Source organism: Staurois parvus, unplaced genomic scaffold (assembly GCF_062004578.1).
Source record: "Staurois parvus isolate SC_StPar_1 unplaced genomic scaffold, SC_StPar_1.0 ptg001162l, whole genome shotgun sequence".
Taxonomy (NCBI): Eukaryota; Metazoa; Chordata; class Amphibia; order Anura; family Ranidae; genus Staurois; species Staurois parvus.
Genome location: NW_028318958.1, coordinates 835,005 through 862,836, shown reverse-complemented (window position 1 = coordinate 862,836; position 27,832 = coordinate 835,005). Strand labels below are relative to the sequence as shown.

Here is a 27,832-nt window from a genome sequence, read left to right as displayed (position 1 = left end):
GACTGAACACAGGCCCTCCCCTCTGGGTTGGGCAGTCTCAGGTTAGTAGGATACTGAACACCCATTCCCTTGATGGGACTCACACTATCTTCAAGTCCCTGTGAGGACTTACATGCCTGATTTCATTCGCTGTTTGTGAGTATATTTTTTACAATTAATAAATTTTGGTTACTGAGGTAATGCGCAAGGTTGGTGCGCTTCTCGTTTTCATTTCATTCTGCACTATTGATTGGGCTTCCCCAGCCTTGTTTTGGAGCCACACAGACCTTTATGCATTGGTGGACGATTTCTCCAGGCCTGGTTCCATCTATTCGCCACCTGTCTGAGTCCTAGAGCGCAGGAGAATTCATCTTTGATTTACTGCAGGTTGTCCAAACCAGACCAGCAAAGTGATCAGAACTTAGACGCTCTTGCTATCCTAAATGAATAAATAGGTGCATGCAGGTCCATGCATGGCTCTGACGGCATAATAAAAAAAGGCAATTTCAGGAACCAGTCAAGTCATCATTTACATAAGTGGCCTAAAGGCTCCTCAGCCCCTATGGTAGGATATAATACAGTACTACTGGACATAAGGATCTTCAGGAGGAACCACTGCACTAGAGATGTAACTTTTGGAAATTGCAGCCAATGCACAGTATGCTCTAGCCCAGCATTTTTCAGCTATGGTACCATCTGGGTTCTTCAAGAGAGTCTTGACAAAATAACCAAAAATTGCCACAAACTGCTCAAAAATTGTAAAGAAGTCAGCAAGTGGATCAAGCAAGAATTTTTGTTACACCGCCACAGGTTTTTATTGTGCAGCATTACAACCTTGGGCTCCATGAAAACCAGCCATTTGCATCCTAGCAGACAATGACATCATCAGTTAATAAGCAGGGCATTGGGTACCTGCACAACATCCCTGTTTTCCCTCCCCTGCCCCTCTAGTGTCATGTTAGCAGAGACAAGGGGAGAAACGGAGGAAGAGAAATGCTAGACTACTAGTCAGTACTAGTTTACAAAGGTGGAGGAATAAATAAATAAATCACCTCTAATGTTGGGTTGCCCACCACATGTGTAGATGCTGCTGCATTATGTAAAGCTATTAGTTTCGTTTTTTACATTTGAGACTGAGGTGCTTTGAGATCATGCAGAATTTTACATTTTTTACTTTGGCTGAAAAAAGGTTAAGAGACACTGTTCTAGCCTACCAGTCCTTCTGTCCTAGCACTAGCTTCATTCTTTGACGTTTCTTAAAACCGGACCCAAAAGAAAAGAGAGGACCTGACAGTGTGCCGATTACAGCTGGGAGATGTGTGCTTGCTTTATCAGAATGTGGAAAAAACATCCCAATTCTGGAATGGAAATGGAAAAAGCCCACTGTTGACTCCAGACTGCTGATAAATGAAAGCCATGGAAGTAGTATAAACTCAATTCTGAGAAGATTTACCAGTCAATAGGATTTTAATGGAATTTGAGGGCACTACTCCTCGAGGGAGATCTTGAATTTGCCATTCACAGATGGGCAGATTTCTTTCTAGCAGGGATGGACAGAGAGACATCTGCCCATCTCTACTGCGATCTGGTACAAATATCTCTGTGAAGAGGCCTACAGAACCCTGGTGATGTAATACTTTTACACAGAGATTTTACAACAATTTACCATTTCAATTTAAAACCTGTGTGTGTCATAGTGGATTCTTTCAACAGAAAGGTTCATTGATGACCACTAGAAGTGTCCACTGCTTGCACCAGCTCTGCATTGTCCTATCAAAACAGGGGAGAGATTGGTTCATTTATCACCACCCTTACAATAGCCATACATGTTACGAACTAATCATACAATCCCCTTTGGATTTACTATGACTATGTAGTTCAAGGGCTTGTCTGAAAGGACATTGATATCGCCTCGACTACTGCAACTCACTCCTCATTGGCTTACCTTTACATAAATGATCCCCCCTTCAGTTCATCATGAATGCCGCTACCAGACTCATCTACCTTAGTGTCAGCTGCCCCTCTCTGCCAACCCCTTCAATGGCTTCCGCTCACCCAACCAATTAAAAATACTAACAACAACTTACAAAACCATTCACAATTCAGCCCCAGGTACATCACTAACCTAGTCTCAAAATACCAACCAGACCATTCCCTCCAGTCTTCCCAGGACCTCCTGCTCTCGAGATCCCTTCTTATCTCCACCCATGCTTGGATCCAGGACTTCTCCTGAGCCTTTCCCATCCTATGAACTTCCTACACCAATCTGTCTGACTATCTCCAGCTCTGCCTACTTTTAGTCAATCCCTGAAAACCCTCTCTTCAGAGACGTCTACCCAGCTTCCTCCTAACAACTTTACTTTTATTTTCTCCATCAACTCATCCCCCAGAGTTATCTTTTGTATTACTTGACACTCACTTTTAGATCACAAGCTCTATGGAACAGGGCCCTCCGATTCCTCCTGTATTGAATTGCATTGTAATTGTACTGTCTGCCCTCATGTTGTAAAGCGCTGCGCAAACTGTTGGCACTATATAAATCATGTATAATAATAATATCAATAGAATGGATGATTTAGGTGGGACCACATATTACATAGTTTTGCCAAATTAAAAGAGATTTTGCAATAAGGATGTAAGATCCATAGCCAGGCTCAGGGTATTTTTCCACAACATACTAAAGATGCCTTTGTAGATCCTGGCAGCTTTTCAGCAAATCTCAAGAAAGTGCTTCTATACTTTGATATATGCAGTGAATCACTAGAATTAACTTGTCAATCTGCGGAAGTCCAGGAAAGATATTTACCAAGATGAGCTTTGTCTCCCCTCCTCCCCTTTCTCTCTCGCTCGTTCTCTCCTGAAACTTTAAAGGACTGAGTCTTTTCTAATCCCAGCAAACCATGTTTTTACATAAAACTGTTCCTTTACCATTATCGCTTCTGAGGGGATCAGCAACTGGCAGGAAAAGGATTAGAATATTAAACTTTGAGGCTTAACAGATTTAGAGGATAACAAGGTGCAAAAATCAAAGCGGCTTCCAGAGATGTACTATATGTTTTGAAGTAGACAGGTAAGGTCCTAAAGCTCAGCAAGAAAAGACCTTTCTAACCCCAGAAAAACCAATGCTCAATGAGGGACCGTATATACTAGGTACTGAAATGTCTCTTCGTACAACTATATATAGAGCCAAGAGAGCTGGGAATAATGATGCACAGCTAGGTGTTGCTAAGAAAAGAGGTGAGAAGAAACCCATTGCAACTCCTGAGGAGCTGTATTGCTAAAATGCAGAAGTCAAAGTGGCTGCTAGGTGTTAACAGCACAAGACTGCTCTATGAAGCATGATATAAAATATCCAATTCCAACACATTTGAAAAGTAGTTTATTTTTTATAAATCTAACATAATATCTCTATGGTCTGAAAAGCATCCTTCTAATGTCAGTGTTTAAAGGGTCAGTCCAACCAAAGCTGCTTTTTCAGTAATAGATGCTGATGGGCTGAATTACACACTGGCAGCTTTAGTTGTTTAAAACTGTGCCTTTTGCATTACCCACAATGGGGACACATCTCAGTAAGACCTGCTGCATCTGAAAAAATTGCAGAAGTGGGTCAAACGCAGCCTCAGAACAGTCATCCACACGGTTTCAGTAAATAGAAATCTGCTGGACTGTGTTTGAAGTGTACTTCAAACCCATACCAAAATACCTACTGTCTACTTAACCCCTCATGTGTTAAAAGGCTGCAGCAGCAGAACTCCTTGAAGCCTCATGCCTTCTACTGCATCCCCCATACTAAATATGCTACAATACTCTAATACTTTAACCTTTTCAACACAGAGGGACACTTGAAATAACTTTCTGGTCTTAGGGAACCCCTGCCAAAAATTACTAAATTCACACCCCATTTTATACTAGTGTGATGGTCAGTGGGAAGAACACTACTTACACTTGTGGTCTTTGGGAAGAATTAGACTCTTACAGATTTCTAAAAAGATCAATGGTTTCAATGGGAACTTATCAGAGAGGCAGAAATTGCTAAATGCTCAAGAAATCCCAGGCCACCTTTTGAGAGACCTTAGGGTTGCATGGAATCCTGGTTGAGAAACCTTGTCCTAATGGACTAAAGAAGGCAGGGGATGTCTACCTACACCTGAAAATACCCATTTTAGGTAACTTGGATGTTTGATCAACAATGGCAAAAATAAACAGAAAAATTCTCAATAAATAAAATTGCAATTCCTCCTACATGGCTTAAGAAGCTCTGCACAACTCCACAACATAATACACAATAGAGTTATTCAACATATAAAAATTTTGATCCAGATTATATATCGGAAAATAGTCATTTTGGGTTGCTAAACTTCAAATATTGCCTTATTAAAAAGCCTGAATAAAGCTAAACACAACCATTTAAAATTTGAAAAGGCAACAAAAGTCAGCCCTTTACCTAATAGATATAACAGTGTAAAAGATCTCCCAAGCTGTACCTGATAAAGAATTAAAGCTTCATAATCTCGTCACCTCCAAATTCCCTGTGAATCCTCTGTGGACAATGACCCAGCAGCAGCACGCGATCACCAGCACCGTCCCCTTCTGGAGCCACCTAGCAGCTCAATGTAGGTGAGGTGGGCAAGACACAACTTGAAGCTGTGTGTAACAGTGACAGCAGCAGTCGGCAAATTGATGGTTATATATACAGAAGAACATTCTTAACAAGAGCCATTGAATGCTTCCAGGGATTTTTTAAAAAAAGAGCAAAACAGGATTTGACTCTCTTCTTTCTCTAGTCCAAAGGAAAAATGTTAAGGCTTTATTTATCCGTGTTTAATCACAGCCAGACTAGTGACTGCTTGTCAGCTACGGAGCCCAAACCCCCACAGAGACAGAGCAGATAGCGTTACACGGATGCTGTTGCGAGCTAGAAATGCCATAAAAAGTAACGTGTGATTATCACGACCAAACAAAAGGTTCAATGCACAGCGACGCCTATAAAGGGAAACACGGGGGAAATAAAAAGCCGCTCTTCTGTAGAGGTGCTTTATACAAGTAGGTCCCCATCACTTCATGAGGAGCAATCAAACCATCTGCGCATCTACAATAAATGGTCAAAGGTCTGTGACCATCACACCTACTATAAGGCCAAAAGTATGTGGACCCCCTTCAAGCTCTCGAGTTCCAGTGGATACTGTTAATGCTACAGCATGCAAAGACATATTTAGACATTTGTGTGCCTACAGCATTTCATAACTATTTGGGGAAGGCAGGACTGCGCTCCTGGGCATAAAGTCAGCTCTGTAAAGACATGAGGAGCCTGGTGCTCAGGAACTTGAGTAGTCTGCACAGACCCCTGAGCTCATCCCTACTTAACATTTTTGGGATTAACTGAAATGCCGATTGTGAGTCAGGTCTTCTCTGACATCAGTACCTGATCTTACAAATGTCCTTTTAGCTAAATGGATGCAAATATTAAATACACACACTCCAAAATCTTGCGGAAAGCCTTCCCTGAAAAGTGAAGGCCATTATAGACTCATAACAAAAACTCTAACTTATTGCCCACGATATTGATATTGGATGTTAAACTCAGCAACGCCTAAGGGAAGGGAAATAAAAAGCAACACTGTTAATGCTACAGTGTACAAAGACATATTAAGACATTTGTGTACCTACAGCATTTGGTAACTACTTGATGAAAGCCCTTTTCTCAGCATAAAAGACATGATATGAGGAGTCTGGTGCTAAGGAACTCATCCCTACTGAGCATACTTGGGATGAACTGGAATGACAATTGTAAGTCCGGTATTTTCATCGGACATTAGTATCTGACCTTACAAATGTTCATTTGGCTAAATCAGTGGTTCTCAACCTGTGGGTCGCGACCCCTTTGGGGGTTGAACGACCCTTTCACAGGGGTCCCCTAAGACCATCAGAAAACACATATTTCTGATGTGTAAAGAGCAGCTACTGTGTAGAAAGCAGCTGCTGTGTTGAAAGCAGCTACTCTGTTAAAAGCAGCTACTGTGTTGAAAGCAGCAGTATTGGAGGTAAAACGACACTCATGAATTATAATTCCTGGGTAAATAATTTTATGGTTGGGGGTCACCACAACATGAGGAACTGTATTAAAGGGTCACGGCATTAGGAAGGTTAAGAACCACTGGGCTAAATGGATGCAAATATCCACAGACCCACTCCAAAATCTTGGGAAATAAGCTGCTGTACTTCACTTTTTGAATCTAGTTCCGCCTTAATATATTTAAATAAAGGCAAACACATCTGTTGATCTGGTCGATAACCTCATCAGCAGTTAATTTCCTGTGCTGGCTGTTATCAGTTACATTGTTCCCATTTCAATAAAGAATTCCTGCCATCTATATAATGGAAAAAAGGTGGGAGAGGGGTATTCTGTAACCCTGTCCTAGGGCCATAGATGGATCATATTCCAGCCAGTTCAGCAGGGACTAGCCAAGATTCGAACTATCTATGGGCAGGTTGGTTGTACTGAAGTTGATCTACCGATCGACTTCAGTAAAACCAGCCTGTTGGATTTTTTTGGATGCAACTACTTCCAGCGACAAGTAGCCGGTAACAGCAATCGTGTTTAGCTTGCCAAGAATGCTCTCCGTGCCCTCCAGCCAGCAGAACACAATAACTCGGGAGGGATACCCTCATCAACACTGACGGTGGTGCTGGGAAAATAGAGCAATTTTCTGTGCTTGCAGAAAAGAAAATCGCCTCATCTATAGCCTGCTTTATCTGCTTCTAAGCAGATACATCACAGTTTGTATTCTCACCATAGCACAGGAAGCATGTTTTTGGTGGGCTAGGAGAAAAAAAAACTGAAAAAAGAAAACTAATGCAGCCACCACATTGAAGGACTAGTAAGCCCCACTATATTACATGTATATTATATGTTACACATACATTAGGCAATCGCATTACTGTTCAAGGTATGGTTTAGAATAAACCAATCTCTCATCATGCATCAAGAGAATGATTATCTGTACATCAGTGAAGTGATATATGAATCCTGGTAGACATAACTACTTCTGGTTACGATATGTGCAGAAAGATTCACACATGTTCCAAATGTCCCCCTTTATAAGAGGGCAGAGGGTCCATAATGGTCAGGATAATAATGTAAAACACTATAAACTCTTGAATGGCCACAATGATTTGCTGTGGTTTTAGGACTGGGGCAGTCCCAATACACTGCTCCAAAAAAAAACGGTGTACCAGCCTAGTGCATTGGCTTCATACACCATTTACTGATGAAATACATAAACCAATATGTAAACAAGTTCATCAATATAATCCAGAAACAGGTACATCAGAATCACTGCACCAACTTCATGAGATCACAGGAAAATGCCAATTGTAAGTCCGGGAAGAAGCCACGCAGGTCTACAAGGGCTAACACATTTCAAGGGGAGTCCCCTATTATAACCATAATGGTAACTGTCGCCTTAGGGAAGGGATCCTGTGCAGTCAAGAGGCTGGCTTTATTTATGTGACAATGCCCATATAAATACAGTTGCAAGAAAAAGTATGTGAACCCCTTGGGATTACGTGGAGTTTTGCATGAATTGGGCATAAAATGTGCTCTGAACGTCATCTAAGTCACAACAATAGAACACATTCTGCTGAACATAATACTACACAAACATTAGATGTTGCCATGGTTTAATTGCACATAACGTAAACATTCACAGTGCAGGGAGGAAAAAGTATGTGAACCTTTGGACTTAATAACTGGTTGACCCTCCTTTGGCAGCAATAACCTCAACCAAACGTTTCCTGTAGTTGCAGATCAGACCTGCACAACGATCTGGAGTAATTTTGGACCACTCCTCTTCACAAAACTGTTTCAGTGTAGCAATATTCTTGGGATGTCTGGTGTGAATCGCTCTCTTAAGGTCATGCCACAGCATTTCAATCGGGTTGAGGTCAGGACTCTGACTGGGCCACTCCAGAAGGCGTATTCTGTGCTGTTGCAGCCACTGTTTTGTTGAATTACTTGTATGCTTTGGGTCATTGTCCTGTTGCATCACCCATCCTCTGTGGAGCTTCAGTTGGTGGACAGATGGTCGTACGTTTTCCTGTAAAATGTCTTGATAAACTCTGGAATTCATTTTCCCATCAATGACAACAATCCGTCCAGGCCCTGAGGCAGCAAAGCAGCCCCAAATCATGATGCTCCCTCCGCCATGTTTTACAGTGGGGACGAGGTTTTGATGTTGGTGTGCTGTGCCCTTTTTTCTCCACACATAGTGTTGTGTGTTCTTCCCAAACAACTCAATCTTGGTTTCATCTGTCCACAGTATATTTTGCCAGTAGTGCTGTGGAACATCCAGGTGCTCTTTTGCAAACTTCAAACGTGCTGCAATATTCTTTTTGGACAGCAATGGCTTCCTCCATGGTGTCCTCCCATGTACTCCATTCTTGTTTAACGTTTTCCTTATTGTAGATGTGTCAACAAAAATGTTAGCATGTGCCAGAGATTTCTGTAGGTCTTTAGCTGACACTCTGGGATTCTGCTTTACCTCATGCAGCATTCTGCGCTGTGCTCTTGCAGTCATTTTTACAGGACGACCATGCCTAGGGAGAGTAGCAACAGTGCTAAACTTTCTCCATTTGTAGACAGTCTGTCTTACCGTGGACACATGAACATCAAGGCTTTTGGAGATACTTTTGTAATCCTTTCCAGCTTCAAGCAAGTCAACAATTCTTGATCGTAGGTCTTCTGAGAGCTCTGCGAGGCATGGTTCACATCAGACAGTGCTTCTTGAAACCAGTAAACCCAAAACAGGTGTGTGTTTTTTAAGGGCAGGACAGCTGTCAGCAACACATTCAATATCATCACACTGATTGGAGTCAAGCTTGGCTCACTCCTGGCTCCAATTAGCTCTGGGAGAAGTCATTAAGCTAGGGCCTCCCATACTTTTTCCTCCCTGCACTGTGAATGTTTACGTTATGTGCAATTAAACCATGGCAACATCTAATGTTTGTGTAGTATTATGTTCAGCAGACTGTGTTCTTCTATTGTTGTGACTTAGATGACGTTCAGAGCACATTTTATGCCCAATTCATGCAAAACTCCACGTAATCCCAAGGGGTTCACATACTTTTTCTTGCAACTGTATGTGTGACTTTTTAATCTACTATTGAGTGCTGGTGGCACTTCTCCGTTTACTGTGGTTTGCCATCCATTGCTGTCAGGATGGGCACCATCCAACTACTTCGGTCATACAACTGCAAGGAGTACAGCCCAGAACTTTATCACTTTATGTGCAGGAAGAAACGTTTCCTTTTCTTATACAATAAAGAACAAACAATTGTTTGCAAGATGTCTATAATCTGCTGAAAAATAATTTTGCCTAAGCCACGGCTCTATGGAACCTTAGCGTTCCTCCAGAGTTTGCTGGGGGTTCCTTGAGTAAGGAGTTATTTCTGCCTCTCAGATAAGTTCCCACTGACATAATTGATGTTCTCTATCTGTAAGGGGATAATTCTTCCCAATGACCACTACTGTATCATGAGTTGTAGATATAGTAATTTTTAGCAAGGGCTCCCTAAGATCAGAAAGTTATTTCAAGGGTTGAACAGGGTTGAGAAAAGCTGGCCTAAACCGTCACCAAGTCGTAATGTTTCTTATTCCTTATATCTGAGGTTTCCATATCTAAGGGCCAGTTTACTATCCTTCAGGCTTTAGGTGGTCCAGACTATGGCCATTGTGTGAGCTGAAAATGTCCTGACTTCAGTGAACAATGCTCCATCATTGGTTTTAGCAAGAGGAACAGTATGTCACGGTTGGTATCAATGGGAGAAAAAGCGCCCCATAGACTGTCAGCGGGAGGAATAATGCTTCATTAATGGTCTCAGTGGGAGGAATAATGCCCCATTAATGGTGTCAGTAGGAGGAATAATACTCCATTAATGGTGTCAGTAGGAGGAATAATACTCCATTAATGGTGTCAGTAGGAGGAATAATGCCCCATTAATGGCATCAGTGGGAGGAATAATACTCCATTAATGGTGTCAGTGGGAGGAATAATACTCCGTTAATGGTGTCAGTGGGAGGAACGGTGCCTCATCATTGGTGCCAGTTGGAGGAATAATGTCCCAAGGGCTAGATAGAAGCAAACAAAAGGGCCACGTCTGCCCCCACCCGGGCCGCAGTTTGGAGATCACTGCCTTATATAATTTGTATAAATCCTGACAATATTGCGAAATAGATGTCCAGCCAAACTCAAAAAATGTACTAATGGGTTTGTGCATTAAACATGTACTAAGCACATTATTCCCACTTTATTTGGCAAGGCAGAAGAGAGTCACGGCCAATAGGAAACAGTGAAAGACTCCAAGAAGCCAACTGATATAAACTACATCTGGGATGACAGTTGTACCAGCGAGTGCCAGCAGAAAAGGTCCTGAATCAGGACGAGATTCAAATGGGATTGCTCACTGCTGGTGACATAACATCTTGGCATGCTACAGATTTTTTACACTTGTTAAAATGAGCAATGAAGAAGGATTAGACATAAATACGGCTTTGGTGATGCAAACATGGCATACACTGAATCAGCTCTATGCAATACCCCAATTCTGAGCTAGGATAAAAATATGACACAGACATAAGTAATTATAGGAAGAAGTATCAACTACCAAGCTGGCAACAAACATTTGCTCCCAGGCGAAAATAGTACATTCCATTACAGTGCATGAACTACAAGTGCCAGCATGTCCTGTAAGCCAGCAAAGTCCCCCTAGGTCAGTGAGGAATCACAAATTCCATTTTCTTAGACAACTATGGGCACCAGCATGCTTTGGCAGCCTGAAAAAAAAGCAGATGAAAACCAGTCCAATCCCTACTGAGAAACTATAGATGGACAGTCAGTTTGCTGGAATTTGTAGTTCCTCCCCTGCAGGCTGCTGCATATCATCATGGCTTAAATAAGTCAAACTCATGAAAACTAGTTTGTGTGAAACTATGTATGCCAGCCTTGGGACAGTTCCCTGTTCACGAGAGCTAAAGAGTAAAAATATGATGTAGTATTTCCTCCATCCATTAAAAAGAATAAGAGTTTGTTTGCACTAGCAGCAAGAACTGTTGCTCCCGTGAAAAGCGATCCACGCTTGGATCATTTTTCAGAGGAGTCTGACAGAGGTGTTTGATAGGTCACCTCCTTACCAACTGATTTAACCAGATAAATGTTGCACTACTGCGCTGCGACCACGTGCATTGCAAATAGTTGAGGGGCGGGGGCCAATTCCTGCAGTTGAATGGGTAGCATTTGTTGGGGCGTAGTGCCTGGTGAATGCGGCAGGGGTATAATTCCTGCATGTGTACACCTACAGCCTTTGTAGAATAAGGAGGGAAGCTGCTTGGGGGGGGGGGGGGATAAAAACATGGCTTAGTCACGTGTTTTCAGCACCCCAAACCATAAGTGTAAATGAGCCTCAAGGGTCCTTTCACACGGACGTCATCAGTTCAATTATGATTTTCTCTAAGAAAAATGATGAATATGGATTCAGGTTACATCAGTTTGAACATCCATCTTCAGTTCAGTGTACATCCGAATTAGCTTTTTTTTATAATTATTGAAGAAATTAATCATAGGTGACATTATATAATCTAGAACTGAAAAACCCAAAAACGTCTCTTGCCTAAAAACAGACATAAAATGGACGTAAACAAACAGCATCTGTTTACATCCATTCAGACCAGTCTAATGCAGGCCATAGATTGGGAGAAAACCGGCCGATTTTTCTTTAAAAAAAACAAAAAAATCAGTCGTTCAAGCGGCTGGCGCTGACGTTACCAGGAATGGTAAAAAAAACAAAAACAAAAAAAAAAAAAAAAAAACAGCCGATTTTCATCCCGTCTACAGCTGGCAAAAAGTGTCCCTGCAGAGAGCTCCGCTATTTCTTTGACAGTTCTTTGACATTTATAGCGGCTGCAACAATGTATCTATTTGTATCCATTTCGGATACATATGTTTTTATTCGGAAACAAATAGATACATTGTTGCAACCGCTATAAATGTCAAAGCACTGTCAAAGAAATAGTGGAGCTCTCTGCAGGGACACTTTTTGCTGAACTGGAATTCTTCATCCTCTTCTTCATGCTCTTCTTTTTGTCTTCCTCCCACAGGTCACTGCTCATGTGCAGATTTTTTCATCAGTAAAAAGATCGGCCAATTTGCCCATAATTGCCGCGAAAATCGGCCGATCGGCAAAATCAGCCGATCTTTTTCCAACTTTACCGATAAAAGAAATCTGCCAAAATACCGAAAAACGGCCGAACAATTAACCCACTAACGATCTGAAAATCGGCCGATTTTATTTTCGGCCGAAAAATTTCTTAGCAATTTTTTTTTTTACACCCCCCCCCCCACTAAAAAAAAATTTTGTCGAAAAAAGTCCACAAATGCCACTTTGCAGCGTTTTACTGCATTTTGCCTCGTTTTTCAGTGTTAGAGTGTTTTTACAGCTACAAAACTCCTCTAGAAACCCACTAGTTCTGGGGGGTTTTTCCTGCAAAAAATGTTGATTACCGTCTATGTGTGCATGGATACATAGGATAACATGTTGGGGAGTTTACTGGCTGTCGAAAAAAATGTCAAAAGCCAAAAAACAGCCGCTGTAAAAACGTCAAGTGTGCATGAGGACTTAGGGATGGTCTGACAGCGCATTAACATACAATCCACCATCCATGCTTTGAGATCTTCAACCCTTTGTCAGCACAGTGGGCATATCTGGTTTAAAACTAATAATAAGATTTGCCAGCACATCACAGACAGGATTATTTATGGCAAACATAGCTCCCCAGCCACATCATAAACATTAGATTGAAAAGGTGAACCAAGTGAGCTTTTTTCAGTCTTGGAGTCTGCGGAAAAGAACATGCAAAAATGTAAGCAAAATTAGTTTTTGTTTTTTTAACCCTCTCTATTTGTCTTGTTTACCGTGATTATTGAAAATGAAAGTAAAATAAAATCCCACATTTTGGGTTGTCTCCAGAAAAGTAATAGAAGGGAAATCTTCTTATGGGGACACTAGTTCTTTTAACTTGGGGGTCCCCAAGGAATTCCCTGGAATTTCCGCTCACTTCCTGTTTGACTATGGGACAGGAAGCGAAGAGAAATCTCCGCAGATGTAAAAAAAAAAAAAATCTTACATGCTCTATCCAAAAAAGTTTGCCTATAGTTCTACTTTAAGTTTTATTATGGAGGAAATACACCAATAGCAGAGCACTCAGGATCTGGTACAGTTGTGCCTGGTAGCCAATCAACTTCTAACTTCAGTTTGTTCGATTAAGCTTTGACAATAAAACCTGGAAGCTGATTGATTTCTATGCAGAGCTGCACTAGATTTTACACTCTACAGTTTACGTAAATAACCTCCTAGGTGAATGGGAACATGTAACAAATATAAAAGTAGGTGCTATCCTACCCTGGCTGAAAATGTCAAAAAATACACTTTAAACCATGTGACTAAAACCTGACTGTTGTAAGCAGCCCCAACTGTCACTTTTGCTGGAAAGTGTAGTTTGTATAAATAGTAAAATGTGGATAAAAACAAAAAGGTAGAAGGCATGCAAAATGTACTTATTTATTACAGGTATAGAGTCGTCAATTTACGCAGCACTTTACATACATACATATATATATATTGTACATTCACATCAGTCCCTAACCCTCAAGGGGTATACAATCTAAGATCCCTAACTTACATTCATACATACACATACTAGGGCCAATTTAGATAGGATCCAATTAACCTGCCAGTATGTCTTTGGAGTGTGGAAGGAAACTGGAGTATCTGGAGGAAACCCACGCAGGCACAGGGAGAACATGCAAACTCCAGGCAGGTGGTGCCATGGTTGGGATAAAAAGAAGTTCATATACTAAATTATTACAGGTGTACCTGCATACAGTTACTGGAGCACAATATTTTTCTCTACAGTTGTCCTTAAACTAAACTAACATTCTCAATCAACGTATTTTTTTTTTTTAATAGGCAGGAATCCTTGCAATAACTTTCCGGTCACAGGGAACCCCTGCTAATAATCACTTACTCTGATCATTGGGAAGAATCCCCTCTCCCTACTTACAGATAGCTTAAAACAGGGGGTCTCCAAACTTTCTAAAGAAAGAGCCAGTTTACAGTCCTTCAGACATTAGGGGGGCCAGACTGTGGCCATCAGGAGTAGAAAATGTCCCAGCATCTGTTGGAGTAAACAATGCCCCATTGTGGATGTCATTGGTAGAAATTGTGTCCCAACATGGGTAAGAATTGTGCCCCAACATTGGTGACATTAGGCACCATTGATGGTGTCCTTGGGAGGAATTGTGCCCTATCACTGGGGTCAATGCGAGGAACTATGCCCCATCACTGGTGTTATTGGGCCTCATTGTTTGTGTCATTGGGAGTAACTGTGCCCCTTCGTTGCTGTCAAGGAATAAAGTAGTGCTCCAAGGGCCAGCTAAAAGCAAAGGGCCGCTTTCAGCCCCCGGGCTGCAGTTTGGAGACCACTGGCTTAACAGATCATTGGTGCCAGTGTTACTTTTCAGAGAAGCAGAAATTGCTCAAAGCTCAACCTAAGAACCCCTAGCAACCTCTGGAGAAACCCTGGTGGAAAGATGGCAAACTGCAATATATCAGTCTATACTTTTAATATTAATCAAAAGCAGTCTAAAACGTACAACAGTTAAATGAATAAAACAGACTTCTATTAGTTCTTAATTATTAGAGCACCTAAATATTATATATTATATCGGAACCCCTAGCAAACTATAGAGGAATCCTAGAGCCCATGGAACTCTGATTGAGAAAGCATTAACTAAACCAACAACTACATTTCAGAGATGGCAAACTTCAATACATCAGACTATACAGTATGTTTAAAATATCAAAGACAATCTAAAAGTTATAACTATTAAAAGAATAAAAGTAACATCTATTAGTAATTAGTCAGATACAACTGTACTTGTTCTGTAATCTTAAATGTTTCATAGGTTATCCAAGCCACTGCAGTTCTAATGAGTGTCAAGAAAATATGGCAGCATTTAGGTCCCCATACAGGCTATTTTCCTGACACTCATTATAACTGTAGAAATTGTTTAGATAAACTACAAAATGTTTTCATCAGTCATCATTTCGTCTAGTTGAATGTGACTACTACATCATATACAATGACATTTAGCCATCACAAACCAGCATTAGACTACAAGAAAACAACGTACCTGCAACAAAACTGTATTCATCTTCCAGTCAACAGACTACTCTAAACAAAGCGGCAAGAAATGACTGTGTGTAGATGTTGTTTTCTAGGCCCCCCACAATGAACATTACAAAGTACAAGAGAGAAGTGAGAGCCTTAGAGGATTCTATTGTACCCAGAAGTCAGGAAGTGCCAGCATCATCAACTCCTTCCTGCCAACACTGATAACTCCTTCCATTCTATAGAAGGTTATCTCCCACAAAATGGGACAGTCATTACATATGGAAAGTTCGGTGTTTAGCTTAAGGAACAGTAAAATATAACTACAGACACACAATAAAAAAAAAAAAAAAAAGAAGTCCAACAACATGAGAAAAAATGGTTCACCATTACACTCGATTTATGAAGTCAAATCATTGTTCTCCTGCAAAATTCTCTTTAGCTGTGGCAGAAGGCTAGACCTTACATATTTACCCTGTCATATCGGAACATGGCAGCGGTAATTAAATCTTCTACATTTGCTTCCTCCTTGAGCTATTAAAATATAAATCACGAGCAATTAGATGCACTCGAGGTTGCATGTCTGATTGCTGGGAAGTTACCATACAGAAGAACCAAGGGGAATTTGATTGGGAATAACAGGCAGAGGCAATTAAATTAACGCTTCCATCCAATAAGAGGTTATAAATCGTCATTGCTTTAGAACTCTTTGCGAAACATGTGAAGCCATTACTTGTGGCCATTTTAATATTATATATACATAATATATATCTCACACACACAGTATATGCACACACCCCATTATATATATATATATATATATATATATACATACACACACATATATATATATACACATGTACATACATATATATATATATATACACACACACACATATATACACACACATATACCTACACACACATATACCTACACACACATATACCTACACACACATTATCTTCATAGAGTTCAGCTTAAAAATAATGCTCTGCTCAACCCCAACCAAAAAGTACTTTTGGGCTTTGATTGGAGTGGGGAACCTCTTTGTTTGGAGTGGGGTAAGTAACCTCTCATTTCTTGGGGGAATGGATAGGTAGCACTGGAACTACCCGATTAGTAATACTGTCTAATTGTATGGAAGTGATATTTGTATAGGGTACCTAAATTCTGGGCTGGCAGATTCTACACATGGTCACCCTGGTTTGTGATAAGAATAAGTAAATCTGGATTGTGCCAAACATTCAATGTCATCCAATGTCATTTTGTTTTTGTGACTACACATCGTGTCAATGTTGTAAACAGTTGTATAGCCTGTTTAACATCATGTCATCTCACCTTTTACTTTAAGAAGACTATCTGTGTAGCAACTAAGATTGGCTCTGAGAAAGAAGGGATCGCCCCTCGAAACGCGTCAGAAATTTGTGGGTCTTCTCGCGTTTTAAGGGTTGACCTGGTGACATGGTCTCTTTGGATATTGTTATGCATTTGAAAAACAGTTGTTTGTGAGTACATATCTCTTTTGCATTTAATAAAGTTAATTCTCGGGTAATGCACTAGGCTGGTGCGCCCTTTCTTCCCTTTCACAGTGAGCTGTTTGGGTTTTTCCCCAGACCACAGCAAGGCCTGTGCTGGCAATGGACGCATAAAGACCTGAATTTTCCACATCATCCTACCACTCTTGAGTGCAGGGGACATTTTTCTTGCTTTTTCTTGCCTTTTCTTCTGATTATTCTTCTGCCTGTCTCTTATGCCCGATCTGGCTATCTGTTAGAGACCTGGTGTGCCTGACTCTGCATCCTGTCTGCCAAGTGCTTCCTAAATGGTATGTGACCTACCTGGTCTCTATCAGCCAGCTAAGCATCCGCCAGTCTGCTATCATCTGGTTCATCCTTGGTGAAGCAGCCACTGTCTCACTACCAGTGACAACTCAACCGGAGATGTAGGAGAGGCCTCCCTCTTCACATCAGGCTCTACAACCAGGTATGTGACAATTGCTCATAGCCAAAAGAACCCCTAGCAAACTCTGGAGGAATCCTAGGGTTCCATGGAACACTGATTGAGAAAGGGTTAACTAAACCAACAACTACATTTCAGAGATGGCAAACTGCAATACATCAGACTAAATAAGAGCCAGTTTGTTGTCCTTCAGATTTTAGAGGGGCAGACTTTGCCAAGCGGGAGTGGAAACCTTCCTGACAACAGGGGGAGTAAACATCAATCCATTTGGTATTAGGGGGAGAAATAGTGCCCCATTATTGATATCATTGGGAGGAATAGTGCCCCACTGTTGGTGTCAGAGGGAGAAATGGTGCCCATTTATTGATGTCAGTGGGCAGAATAGTGTCTCGTATCAGTGGGAGGAATAGTGCCCCAAGGGCTGGATAAAAGAGCAAGGGGACACATCAGGCCCTCAGGCCGCAGATTGGAGATAACTGGACTAGATGTTTAAAATATCAAATACAATCTTAAAGTCATAACCCATTAAAAGAATAAAAAGCACTTCTATCTAGTAGTCACATTCAAGTGGACTTGTTCTGTGATCTTGAAGACAGTTCATAGCTTATCCAAGCCACATCTTCAGTTCTAATGAATGTCAGGAACATATCCCAACATTCATGTCCCTGTGCTGGGGTATTTTCCTGACACTGATTAGAATTGAAGAAAGGGCAAGAATAAGCTACAGAATGTCTGTTTATTAGGTTTTTATTTCTGTCTCTGTTGAGGAGATTTTACATCACAGCAAATAGAATTTCCCCAATGGGGACATAGGAACAGCAAAAAACCTGACAAATGTAATTTTAATACTGCCTTGGTCCCAGTTACAGATATTTTGTTTATTTCCTGACTAGGCTGAACAAGATCCATAAAGACAGATTCAGACACTTTGTAGACTATGGTCTCTCTTTCCTAAAGGACAGGGTTACACAATAGCTTTTCATGTTATTAATATGTTGGTCTTAAAAATCATAGCATGTAAAGTCTTTTACCCCACTGCACCATCTTAGTGTGGAAGTCATTGGGAAACTGTGTTTTTAATAGAAGACATCCTCTCTTAGGCATAAAACTGCTGGCATCAGAAGGACTTGTCAGCCTTGCCACATAGAGAAGAAACTGCATTTGGCTTTCAGTTTTGGCAAACAAAACAAGGAAGGAACAGCAGAGGGTGATCACAGCCTTCTTGTTTGCAATCCTCATGCTGATCATTTGTAGAGAAGTGATTGTTCCGGACACCTACTACAGCAAATTACAACAGCAATCTAGACAGTCTCCCAGTGGAGGGCACGTTCCATCTGCAATGACATTGTGCCACAACGTGTAAAATGAAAAAAAAACAAGAACATGCTTACACTGTCTGTAGCATCAGCCTCGTCTGTCACCTCCAGCTGCACTTCGATCTCCTCCGGAGTGGTCTCGATAACACTCTCATCCTCGCTGCAACCTGTTCACAAACAGACCATGATAAGTAAAATGGTATTGTACGTTCATCAACCGCTGGAAGATGTATGACAATATAGGCAATGCACAGATTTAGGCAAATAACCCTAACACAGCTGAGACGGCTTCATTTCTGGTGAAGGACACTTTGTTCAACCACCATATGGAGCAAATCAATACAACAAAAGACTCATCATCCTTGTCTCATGGTATGAAACAGCCAGAAATATTTCATTCATCTTTCAACACACAGCAGCCTTAACATTCCCCTTCTACAAGGCTGATTTAAAGCGGGGTTATAGAGGAAACAGAAAATTCCATCTATGATACAGTCTGTCAGCTACCATTAACACGGGATTTTTTGTTTAACATAGTTCTACTACCTGTTAATCCTACTTCACCATTCAAAAATACTTCAAATAGATGGCACCACCGGACATGTATAGGGTGGTAGCCCCAAAAAAGAAAGGGAAAAAACAAACGGTGGAAGCAGTTGTCTCCTCTCTGGAAACCCAAAGCAATATACTAAATGAAAAAATTTAAACAGGGCTCCCCAACACCCTATTACTCTACTTGTATTATAGATATATAGACCGTCACTATACTCCAGTGCAAAAATGACTAAAGTGCAAAAACAAAGTGCTATATGCAAAAATCCTGTACGAATATAATATAGTTCAAACCAATATCACCATTTTTCTAATAAATGTGACAGATCATAGAACACCCCCCCCCCCCCCCGTCATACATTATAAAACAAATATGCCAGTTAGTGTAAAAAATTATATAGATATTATGTCAGGAATAATGAATTTGTATGAAAAAGTGGTTTCAAGTGGGATGTATGTTTTACAGCTATTATGGAATGCTTTTAATAATATTATGGAATGCTTTTCACTGATTTATAGCTTTACGACCAGGCCAAGGCAAGAGTCAGACAGGCATCATGGAACCAGCGAATTGGCTTTAAAACCATGAAGCATATCCAGCTGTGCCCTGTGCACTCCTGAACTCAGCACACACAGACCTCATTCCTTGCAAGGGGAGGGGGCTGGAGAAAGAGAGAATGATATTTGCAGAGTATGATACAAGATGGTGGATCTTAGCAAAATGGTTGTCCGCGTCCATATCTGTGCTCACAATTATCACATGGAGTTCCCTATTTCTTTCTTTCTATACGGTTCCATGTATATGTATGAGGAGTTAAGAGGTTATAGGAGTCATTGACATCGCTACAGATCGATGCTCCTAGAGCCAATGCGCAGTGGCTGGTTTATAATTTGACCAGCCTGAAGCTCTGATGAGTTTATTCAACTCATTTGGTGGTGGATAAACACGGTGTGGTGGGGATTTTTTTTTTAAGAAAAACAAGAATCAAAAATACATACATATATAAATTGAAGGACTTCTTTTTTCTTGCATCACATTATGTTATGGACTATTAAGATATATACATATTGTTTTCTGTACATATAATTATTGTTCTATATAATTTTTTACACTAACTGGCATATTTATGTTTTATAATGTATGACCGGGGGGGGGGGTGTTCTATGATCTGCCACATTTATTAGAATATGTTGATATTGGTTTGACATATATTTGTACAGGGTTTTTGCATATAGCACTTTGTTTTTGAACTTTAGTCATTTTTGCACTTAATAGTGATGGTTTGTATATCTATAATACAAGTAGAGTAATAGGGTGTTGGGGAGCGTGGTTTACATTTCTTAATTTAGTATACTACTTCACCATTGTCTAATAAGTAGGTTAGGGGTCGGTTCACACTGCAGTGACCCCAAAGTTACGTGTTTTGTTTGAAACTTCCTTGCGACTTTTGTGATTTAACATTGCAGTCAATGGCACTCAAATGGCACCAAAGTCGCAGAAAAGTAGTGTAAGAACCTTTTTTGTTTCTGGAAACTTAAAGCCACATTGCTTAGGATAGAACCCATTGAAATGAATGTGTTTTGACTTGTCCTATATTGCAAGTTACATACGTCGCAGCAGTGTGAACCGGGGCTAAGTGAGGATCAGTTACCAAAATGTATTGCTCAATCACAATTAAGAAAGAGTGAGGTCACTGATCAGGCTGCTGTCTGATAAGGGTAGTGGATCACAGGACTTACTGAACAAAAACAACAAATATTGTCACGTTAAAAAAAAGCTCCCATATTAGGCACAGATGCCAACTGTCCCAGATTTGCTGGGACAGTCCTGACTAGGTGCTCTGTCCTGAGATACTGTGTTCCAGGCTGTATTCCGAGATCACAGCATCACCCTTATTCAAGTTGCTTCTCATGAGCAGTAACTCAAAAAAGCGTAACTGAAGGCATAAAGTCGAATAATTACTGATGGAACCACCCAGAAACCAGATATAATCTGGGTTGGAATGCCCAGAAAATGGACATAATCTGAGAAGGACCACCTGGTAGGTGGGAATGTTAAAGTAGAACTATAGGCAAAAGTTTTTTTTTTTTTGTTTTTTTTTAACCATTTTGGATAGAGAAAGGGAGGGTTATAACCCGTCAGATTTTTTTTTTTTCACCATCTGAGTTCCATTGTAGAAATTTCCTTTAACTTCCTTTCCCATATCCAAATTAGGGAATTACTAGGGGATCCCAGGTTCACCATAACTAGTGTCCACATTGGAAGATTTTCTGGAGGACAACCAAAAATTTGGGATTTTCTTTTACTTTCATTTTCAATGATAATGGTAATCAGGACAACTAGAGAGGGTGAATCTCTTCAACAGGGGTACAGACTGCATCAAAAAAAACATTTTTGTCTTTAGTTAAACTTGAAGCGTGGGCTATGGGTAGGGGTGACAGTGTCCAGTGGACTTGGACGAATGTGTTGGCAAGTACATATAAGGTTTCAGCTACCTGCTGGCCTGCATCTCAGCAGAGGCAACCAAAGTGACTAACAAAATTCTGTTTCTGATAGTGCAGAGGTGATGTTTTTGGTATGTGAGTAGGGGGTACAGTAGTTTAACCACTTGCCCTCCAGCCCCCCTACCTGACCCGGTCATATTTTGCGTTTCGGCGCTGCGTTTAACTGACAATTGCGCGGTCATGCAACGCTGCACCCAAATTCCATTTACGGCATTTTTCCCCCATAAATAGAGCTTTCTTTTGGTAGTATTTGATCATCTGTGCATTTTTTATTTTTGAGCTATAAGAAAAAAAAAACTTTTTTATGTTGTGCTATTAAACCTGTAAAGTAAAAAAAATGAAAGTCAGTCAAATTTAGGCCAAAATGTATTCTGCGACATGTCTTTGCTAAAAAAAAAATCCCAATACGTGTAAATTAATTGGTTTATGTGAAAGTTATAGCGTTTACAAATGGAGGTATAAATACTTGGTTTTTTTTTTTACAAAAATGTTTAATTTTTACTAGTAATGGTGGCGATCAGCGACTTATAGCGGAACTTCGGCGGGCATTCTAACCACTGGGGGGGATCTAACTTGGTGTCACTGACATCCCTAGTGACACCAATACAGTGATCAATGCTAATAAAAAGCACTGACGCTGTGCTAATGGCACAGGGCAGGAAGGGGTTAACATGTGGGGTGATCAAAGGGTTAATTGTGTGTCGTGTGCCATTTGTAACTGTGTGGCTGTGCTTGTCCTTCACTGTAAAGCAGTGTGCAGGAGCGGACAGGGGAGAGAACTGTTTACAAACAGTTCTCCCCCCATCAGAGATGCTCGGCAATCACCAGGTGCCGGTGATTAGTCACTGGCCGGGACACGGTGATTGAAGGCCGAGGCCACGAATGGCGGTGAGGGTGGGGCACTCGTGTGCTCTCCCTACCCAGAAATGCAAAATCATGTATATATACACGTGATTGTGTGCACCCATGCCGCCCTGTAGCAGTACTTCTGCTATAGGGTGGACGGGAAGCGGTTAATTAAAAGCATAGTGTGGGATTTATAAAAAAAAAATCACACTCACCTAAGTGGATGCAGCATCAGTCCAATGTTGCATCTGTCCTCCATTGCCTCTAAGACCAAGAACTGAGCGATCAAAGACCGTTGATTGCTCAGTTCTTAGTAAGCAGAGAGATAACTGTTAGTCACCGGCTCTCTGCTCTGTCCCTCCAGAAATTAGTGGGCTGTGGAGGGGGCAAGAGTGGCTGGCTCAGGTTTTCCACAGTGTGCTGAGAGGCTGAGCTTCTCCTACTCTCCCTCCCGCCAACGGCTGTAGGAGGAAAATCTTCATTATGCTATTCAAAATAAAGAACTGGAAATTATGAACCATTGCATTACATTACGACACCCAGCCTCTTACCAAATCACTTAAGTGGCCCTCGCTCTTCAAATGGTTGAGCACCCCTGATCTACAGGGAGTGAGAGATTTGGGGATAAATTTGGATTATGCCCTTTAACTTGCTTACAGCTTTCCTGAATAAGTACAGTGGAGCAGATTTAGGACTAAAAAAAAATGCGCAGTTATTTGCTGTCAGTTTCTGCCTTTAACAAGAGCAATCCCAATCAATCACAAGTTACAACTACAAGTAATCATATAGTCAGCATACACCTAATCCAAAAGGTTATTACTGAAAACTGGCTCAGGTATTCAGCAATGATTGCTCTTCCGACAGCTTGCTGGTGAAACGCACATTGGTTCCAAAAGGTTTTGATTCCAGCAAACTACCTACAATTGAGAATGTAAAGAGCCCAGCGTGGACAATTACTATTTTAAGAGTCAGTCTATATTTACACCCATCTTTACCACAATCTGTTCCATTCCAAGTGTCTTATATTGCAGCACTATTGCAACACTTAAATACCAAGCACCATTTAAACAAAACAACTGGGTCTCAACTGGACATTTGCAGACATGCGAAAATGTAATCTTAAGTATTATTTTAGCAGAAACGCACTTATTACAGATGCGAATACGACACTCCCTGCCTTCTGCTCGTACATGAGCTGCCTTATTTCTTTTCTTGATTAGATGCACTGAATATATTGCGAGAGAAGCTGTATTGGATAACAATTACTCCATTTCAATGATTTGTGAAAAGGCTGATGGAGGCTGCTGAAACAGTATTGATCCTGCTCGCTCAGAGCTGAAGGATATAAAATTCAGACGTGATATGACTTACCCGAAGTCAGTTGTCATTTTAATGGAGTAACATGTGTTCCATATGATGATGGTGGTCAAGCACTCTTTGTGCCTGATGGTCCCTACATAGTTCTGGGGCTTAGATCACTAATAGTGGGTCCAGTGGAGTTTCTCCTCTCTTCTCCACTGACAGCAATTGTCTTTTTTAGCTGCCTGTAGGGGACACTCTTCCCTTTAATCACCAAAGTAATGTATATTCCTCCAAAGTAAGGGGGGGGGGGGCACACCTCCCACTCACCACAAGTGTAAGAGGACCCTTCTTCACTGACCACCAATAAAGGATGGTCCATCTCCACCAACCATTAATGTAAGGAAGGCACACGTCCCAATCACCAACAGTGTATGAGGACTCTTCTTCACTGACCACCAATATACAATGGCCCATCTCCACCAAGCATTAATTTAAGGAAGGCACACCTCCCACTTACCAACAGTGTATGAGGAACCTTCTTCACTGACCACCAATATACGATGGCCCATCTCCACCAAGCATTAATTTAAGGAGGGTACACCTCCCAATCACCACCAGTGTATTAGGACCCTTCTTCACTAACCACCAATATAGCGTGGCCAATTACCACCAACCATTAATGTAAGGAGGGCACACCTCCCACTCACCAACAGTGTATGAGGACCCTTCTTCACTGACCACCAATATACGATGGCCCATCTCCACCAAGCATTACTTTAAGGAGGGTACACCTCCCAATCACCACCAGTGTATGAGGACCCTTCTTCACTGACCACCAATGTACGGTTGTACATCTCCACCAACCATCAATGTACATCAAGGTACATTTTCTTTTTGCTTGTTATTTTTGTTCAAATTTGGGTGTCAGATACTCTAGGTATGTCAAATTCATTATTCTTTTATTTTATTATATCTACAACTTATTGATTATGTCATTTTTATCTAGGGTTCCTTGAGATTTGAAAATTATTTCAAGGCTTCTTCTAAGGTTGAAAAAAGGTTGGGAATGGCTGGACACTTGGTGGCAATAATCCACTAAGAGCTTCAGAGTTCCTGGACACCATATCATTGACTTTCATGAATTTCAAATGTGTACTGTTTTTGCCTGATGTTTTAACAAATATATATAATTATGTAAGCTGCGCTCCCAACCTGACCAGAGTGTAGGTACAGGTGTAGGACTGCCTCAGCCAGCCCTGCTCCATAAACCAAGCACCTCTCCCGACATGTTTCACCCCACCCACCAGGGTTTAGTCGTAGAGATGCTCTATGACTAAGCCCTGATGGGCAGGGTGAAACGCGTTGGAGCGTTATTTGTGGAGCAGAGCTGGCTGAGGCCATCCTAAACCTGTACCTGTACACCCAGTCGGGTCTAGAGTGCAACATACTGCTGGATAAAGGAGCCTGTACGCCGGCACCCAAATTTCTGAGGGCCACGGGGATTTGATTTTTCCCTTGCTTACAGCAGCGCTCCAAGCTTCAATCTGGGTCACAGTGAGCAAATACTTTGAATTTATATGATATGCTGCACAGATTAATTTGCATTTTGGATACTCAAAAGCACAGGGATCACTAAATTGTATTTGTAGAAACTTCTGTAGGGATGTGTGGGGTTGTTTTGTTACTTTTTTGGCACCAAAGCCCTCCTCCTAGAAAAATTGGACATTGATTATTAGCAAATCCACTGTATGCAGTCTAAATAAAAATTAGCCAGGCTTTGTTGGCATTTAGAAAATTCTTGATCATACATTTTTCACTGTCAGCCACATATTCATTGAGGAAGGTATGGTTCTGCATGGCTGCCCACGTACACAGGGATCTTATTTAAACCTGTTTGACAGTGATTTATACTTTTGCAGTAAAATCAGAGTTACCATGGCAACATTTTTAATTTCCAGCCCTTTTAACCTCGTTAAATCAACATAACAAGTAAATAGGCCCCTCGCATTCCTCCAATAAACAATCGGCACGCTCTTCAGCGCACAAGCCAATGCTCAATGTGCCTTGTGCAGTGGGATGAATTTTATTGTGTTGGTCTCTTAGGAAACAGATTTTCTTCAGCGTGGAAAATCATACGGAAAGCTGTTTATTCACAGTAATAAAATGCTGCCATCAAAAGCTAAGCTGAATTTGTGACAGGTCTTAATGCATCCTGCCTTGCCAAGCTGCTCAGGAAAATCTTGTGCTTCCGAGATTGTATACCTTGTTGACACATCAGATCCGTCCCCATTTCTGGAGGACAGAAGTAATTGTAGAGCTTGCCAAAAAAAGACAGTGGTCATTAAAAAGTCCACAAAAAAAAAAAAAAATTATATATATATATATATTTTTTTTTTTATTTATTTTTTTCAGCAATAGATTGATTCTGGTGAGCCTAATAAAACAATAGGTTCTTCATCAATGAATCTCTTTCCTAATTTTAGTCTCCAGACCACCACTGAGCCATTAAGGTGGTTTTAAAGCTAAAATGTTTTATGACCTTATTACCTTCCCTGCATTAGAGAAGTATGGCCAAAGAGCCGGGTTAGGCTCTGAAGAGATCCCAACAATGATATCAGTAACCATCCAGATGCCTAACCAGCAGCTGGCTAACCCTCTCAGCACACCCCCGACAGCCTGAGCCACCCCCTGGAGGGCAAAGCAGGGAGCAGTGACTCACAGTCACCAATCTATTCTCAGTCAATATTGAGAACTGAGCAATCAGCAGTCGTGTAATCGCTCAGTTCTCAGTCTTAGAGCTGGCGAGGAACAGCTGCAGCATTGGATCAATGCTGCAGCCATCTAGGTATGTAAAAATCTCTTATTTTTTATTCCTGCACTTTTCTTTTAAGGTAAAAAAAAATGTTTTGCCTCTTGCTGTGCCATATCCCCCCAACACTCAACTGAGTCCTGTATCGATCTAGCACTGTGCCCCCCTGCCTTTCTCTCCTCACAGGAGGATCTAGTAGCAGCAAAAGTCATTGGCTTCTGCTGCTGTCAGTCAAACCCTGTGAGCAGAGAGGGAGGCGGGACCAAACCAGATTATGTACGTGTGTCTATGGACATACACAGCCTAGCTTGGGGAGCAAGCCTGCACATCTGCCCCAATAGCAGGTAGCAGCAGGAGCCATTGGCTGCTGCTGTTAATCAAATCCTGTGAGCAGAGAGGAATGCAGGACCAAATGAAAAAGTGTGAGTGTGTGTGTGTGTGTCTATGGACATACACAGCCTAGCTTGGGGAGCGAGCCTGACATCTGCCCCAAATAGCAGGTAGCAGCAGGAGCCATTAGCTGCTGCTGTCAATCAAATCCCTCTATAGTGTGTGTAATTTCTGTCTGCTGCCTCGTTCTTCTGGTATCAGCATAAGTCTGTTCTGACAAGTTTTCCTGACGATGAGAAGTAAAAAGGTGACAAGGAAGGGAGCTGCAGCCCACAGCCTGTGATTGACAGCCTCAGCTCTGTTCCTGTGTGCTATGAGAAGGGGAGTGTGCGCCTTCCCTCCAATCAGCTCTCAGAGGTCTCCTCGCTGAGCTCTGTAGTATGCTGTAGTATTTCAGCATTGTGCCCCGTTTTATGAAACTCAGAAAAGCTGTGTAAATTCTGGGCTTTGAATGTATGTAGAGAAGAGAGGGCTATAGATAAACAGATACAACTTATCTAGGAGGATTTGTTTCATCTCTATGTATTACCTGAGGATAGTCACTTCATTGGGTTTACCTTCACTTAAAAAAAAAAAAAAAAAATGTTAGATGTGATCACCTCCCTAATCACATGTAGACTTTATAGTGCTTGCCATCTCTTGGATTACAATGCTGGGCATCATTTTTCAATTCTCCTCTCTTCTCCCTCTCCAGCTCTATGTTATATGAAGTGCATATTCCATGTTCCTCCACAGAACAAAGTGGACAAGCTCAGCACTCTGAGCAGCCGATGCACTGTATAAAGTGAAAAGCAAACGTATCTTTTTAACACACAACTAGAGCAAAAGCCTAGAGTGGAAATTGAGATAAGCTCACCATGATCAGAAGGGTGGGGAAGGGGGCATGTAAAGAATTCTTTAAACATGTAGTTATCTTTAACAGTCTCTTGTAACATGGCAGCAGCAGAAAT

General features: G+C 41.2%; 1 protein-coding gene across 2 annotated transcripts in view; it reads right to left on the bottom strand.

The window, feature by feature from the left end:
• Positions 1–27,832, bottom strand: part of TIAM1 (TIAM Rac1 associated GEF 1) — a 575,726-nt gene that overhangs the window by 76,573 nt on the left and 471,321 nt on the right. For both annotated transcript variants that reach the window (XM_089659507.1, XM_089659508.1), the window contains one exon: positions 18,554–18,645. In XM_089659507.1, coding sequence (XP_089515633.1) covers positions 18,554–18,645 — 92 coding nt within the window. The remainder of the gene's footprint in view (positions 1–18,553; positions 18,646–27,832) is intronic.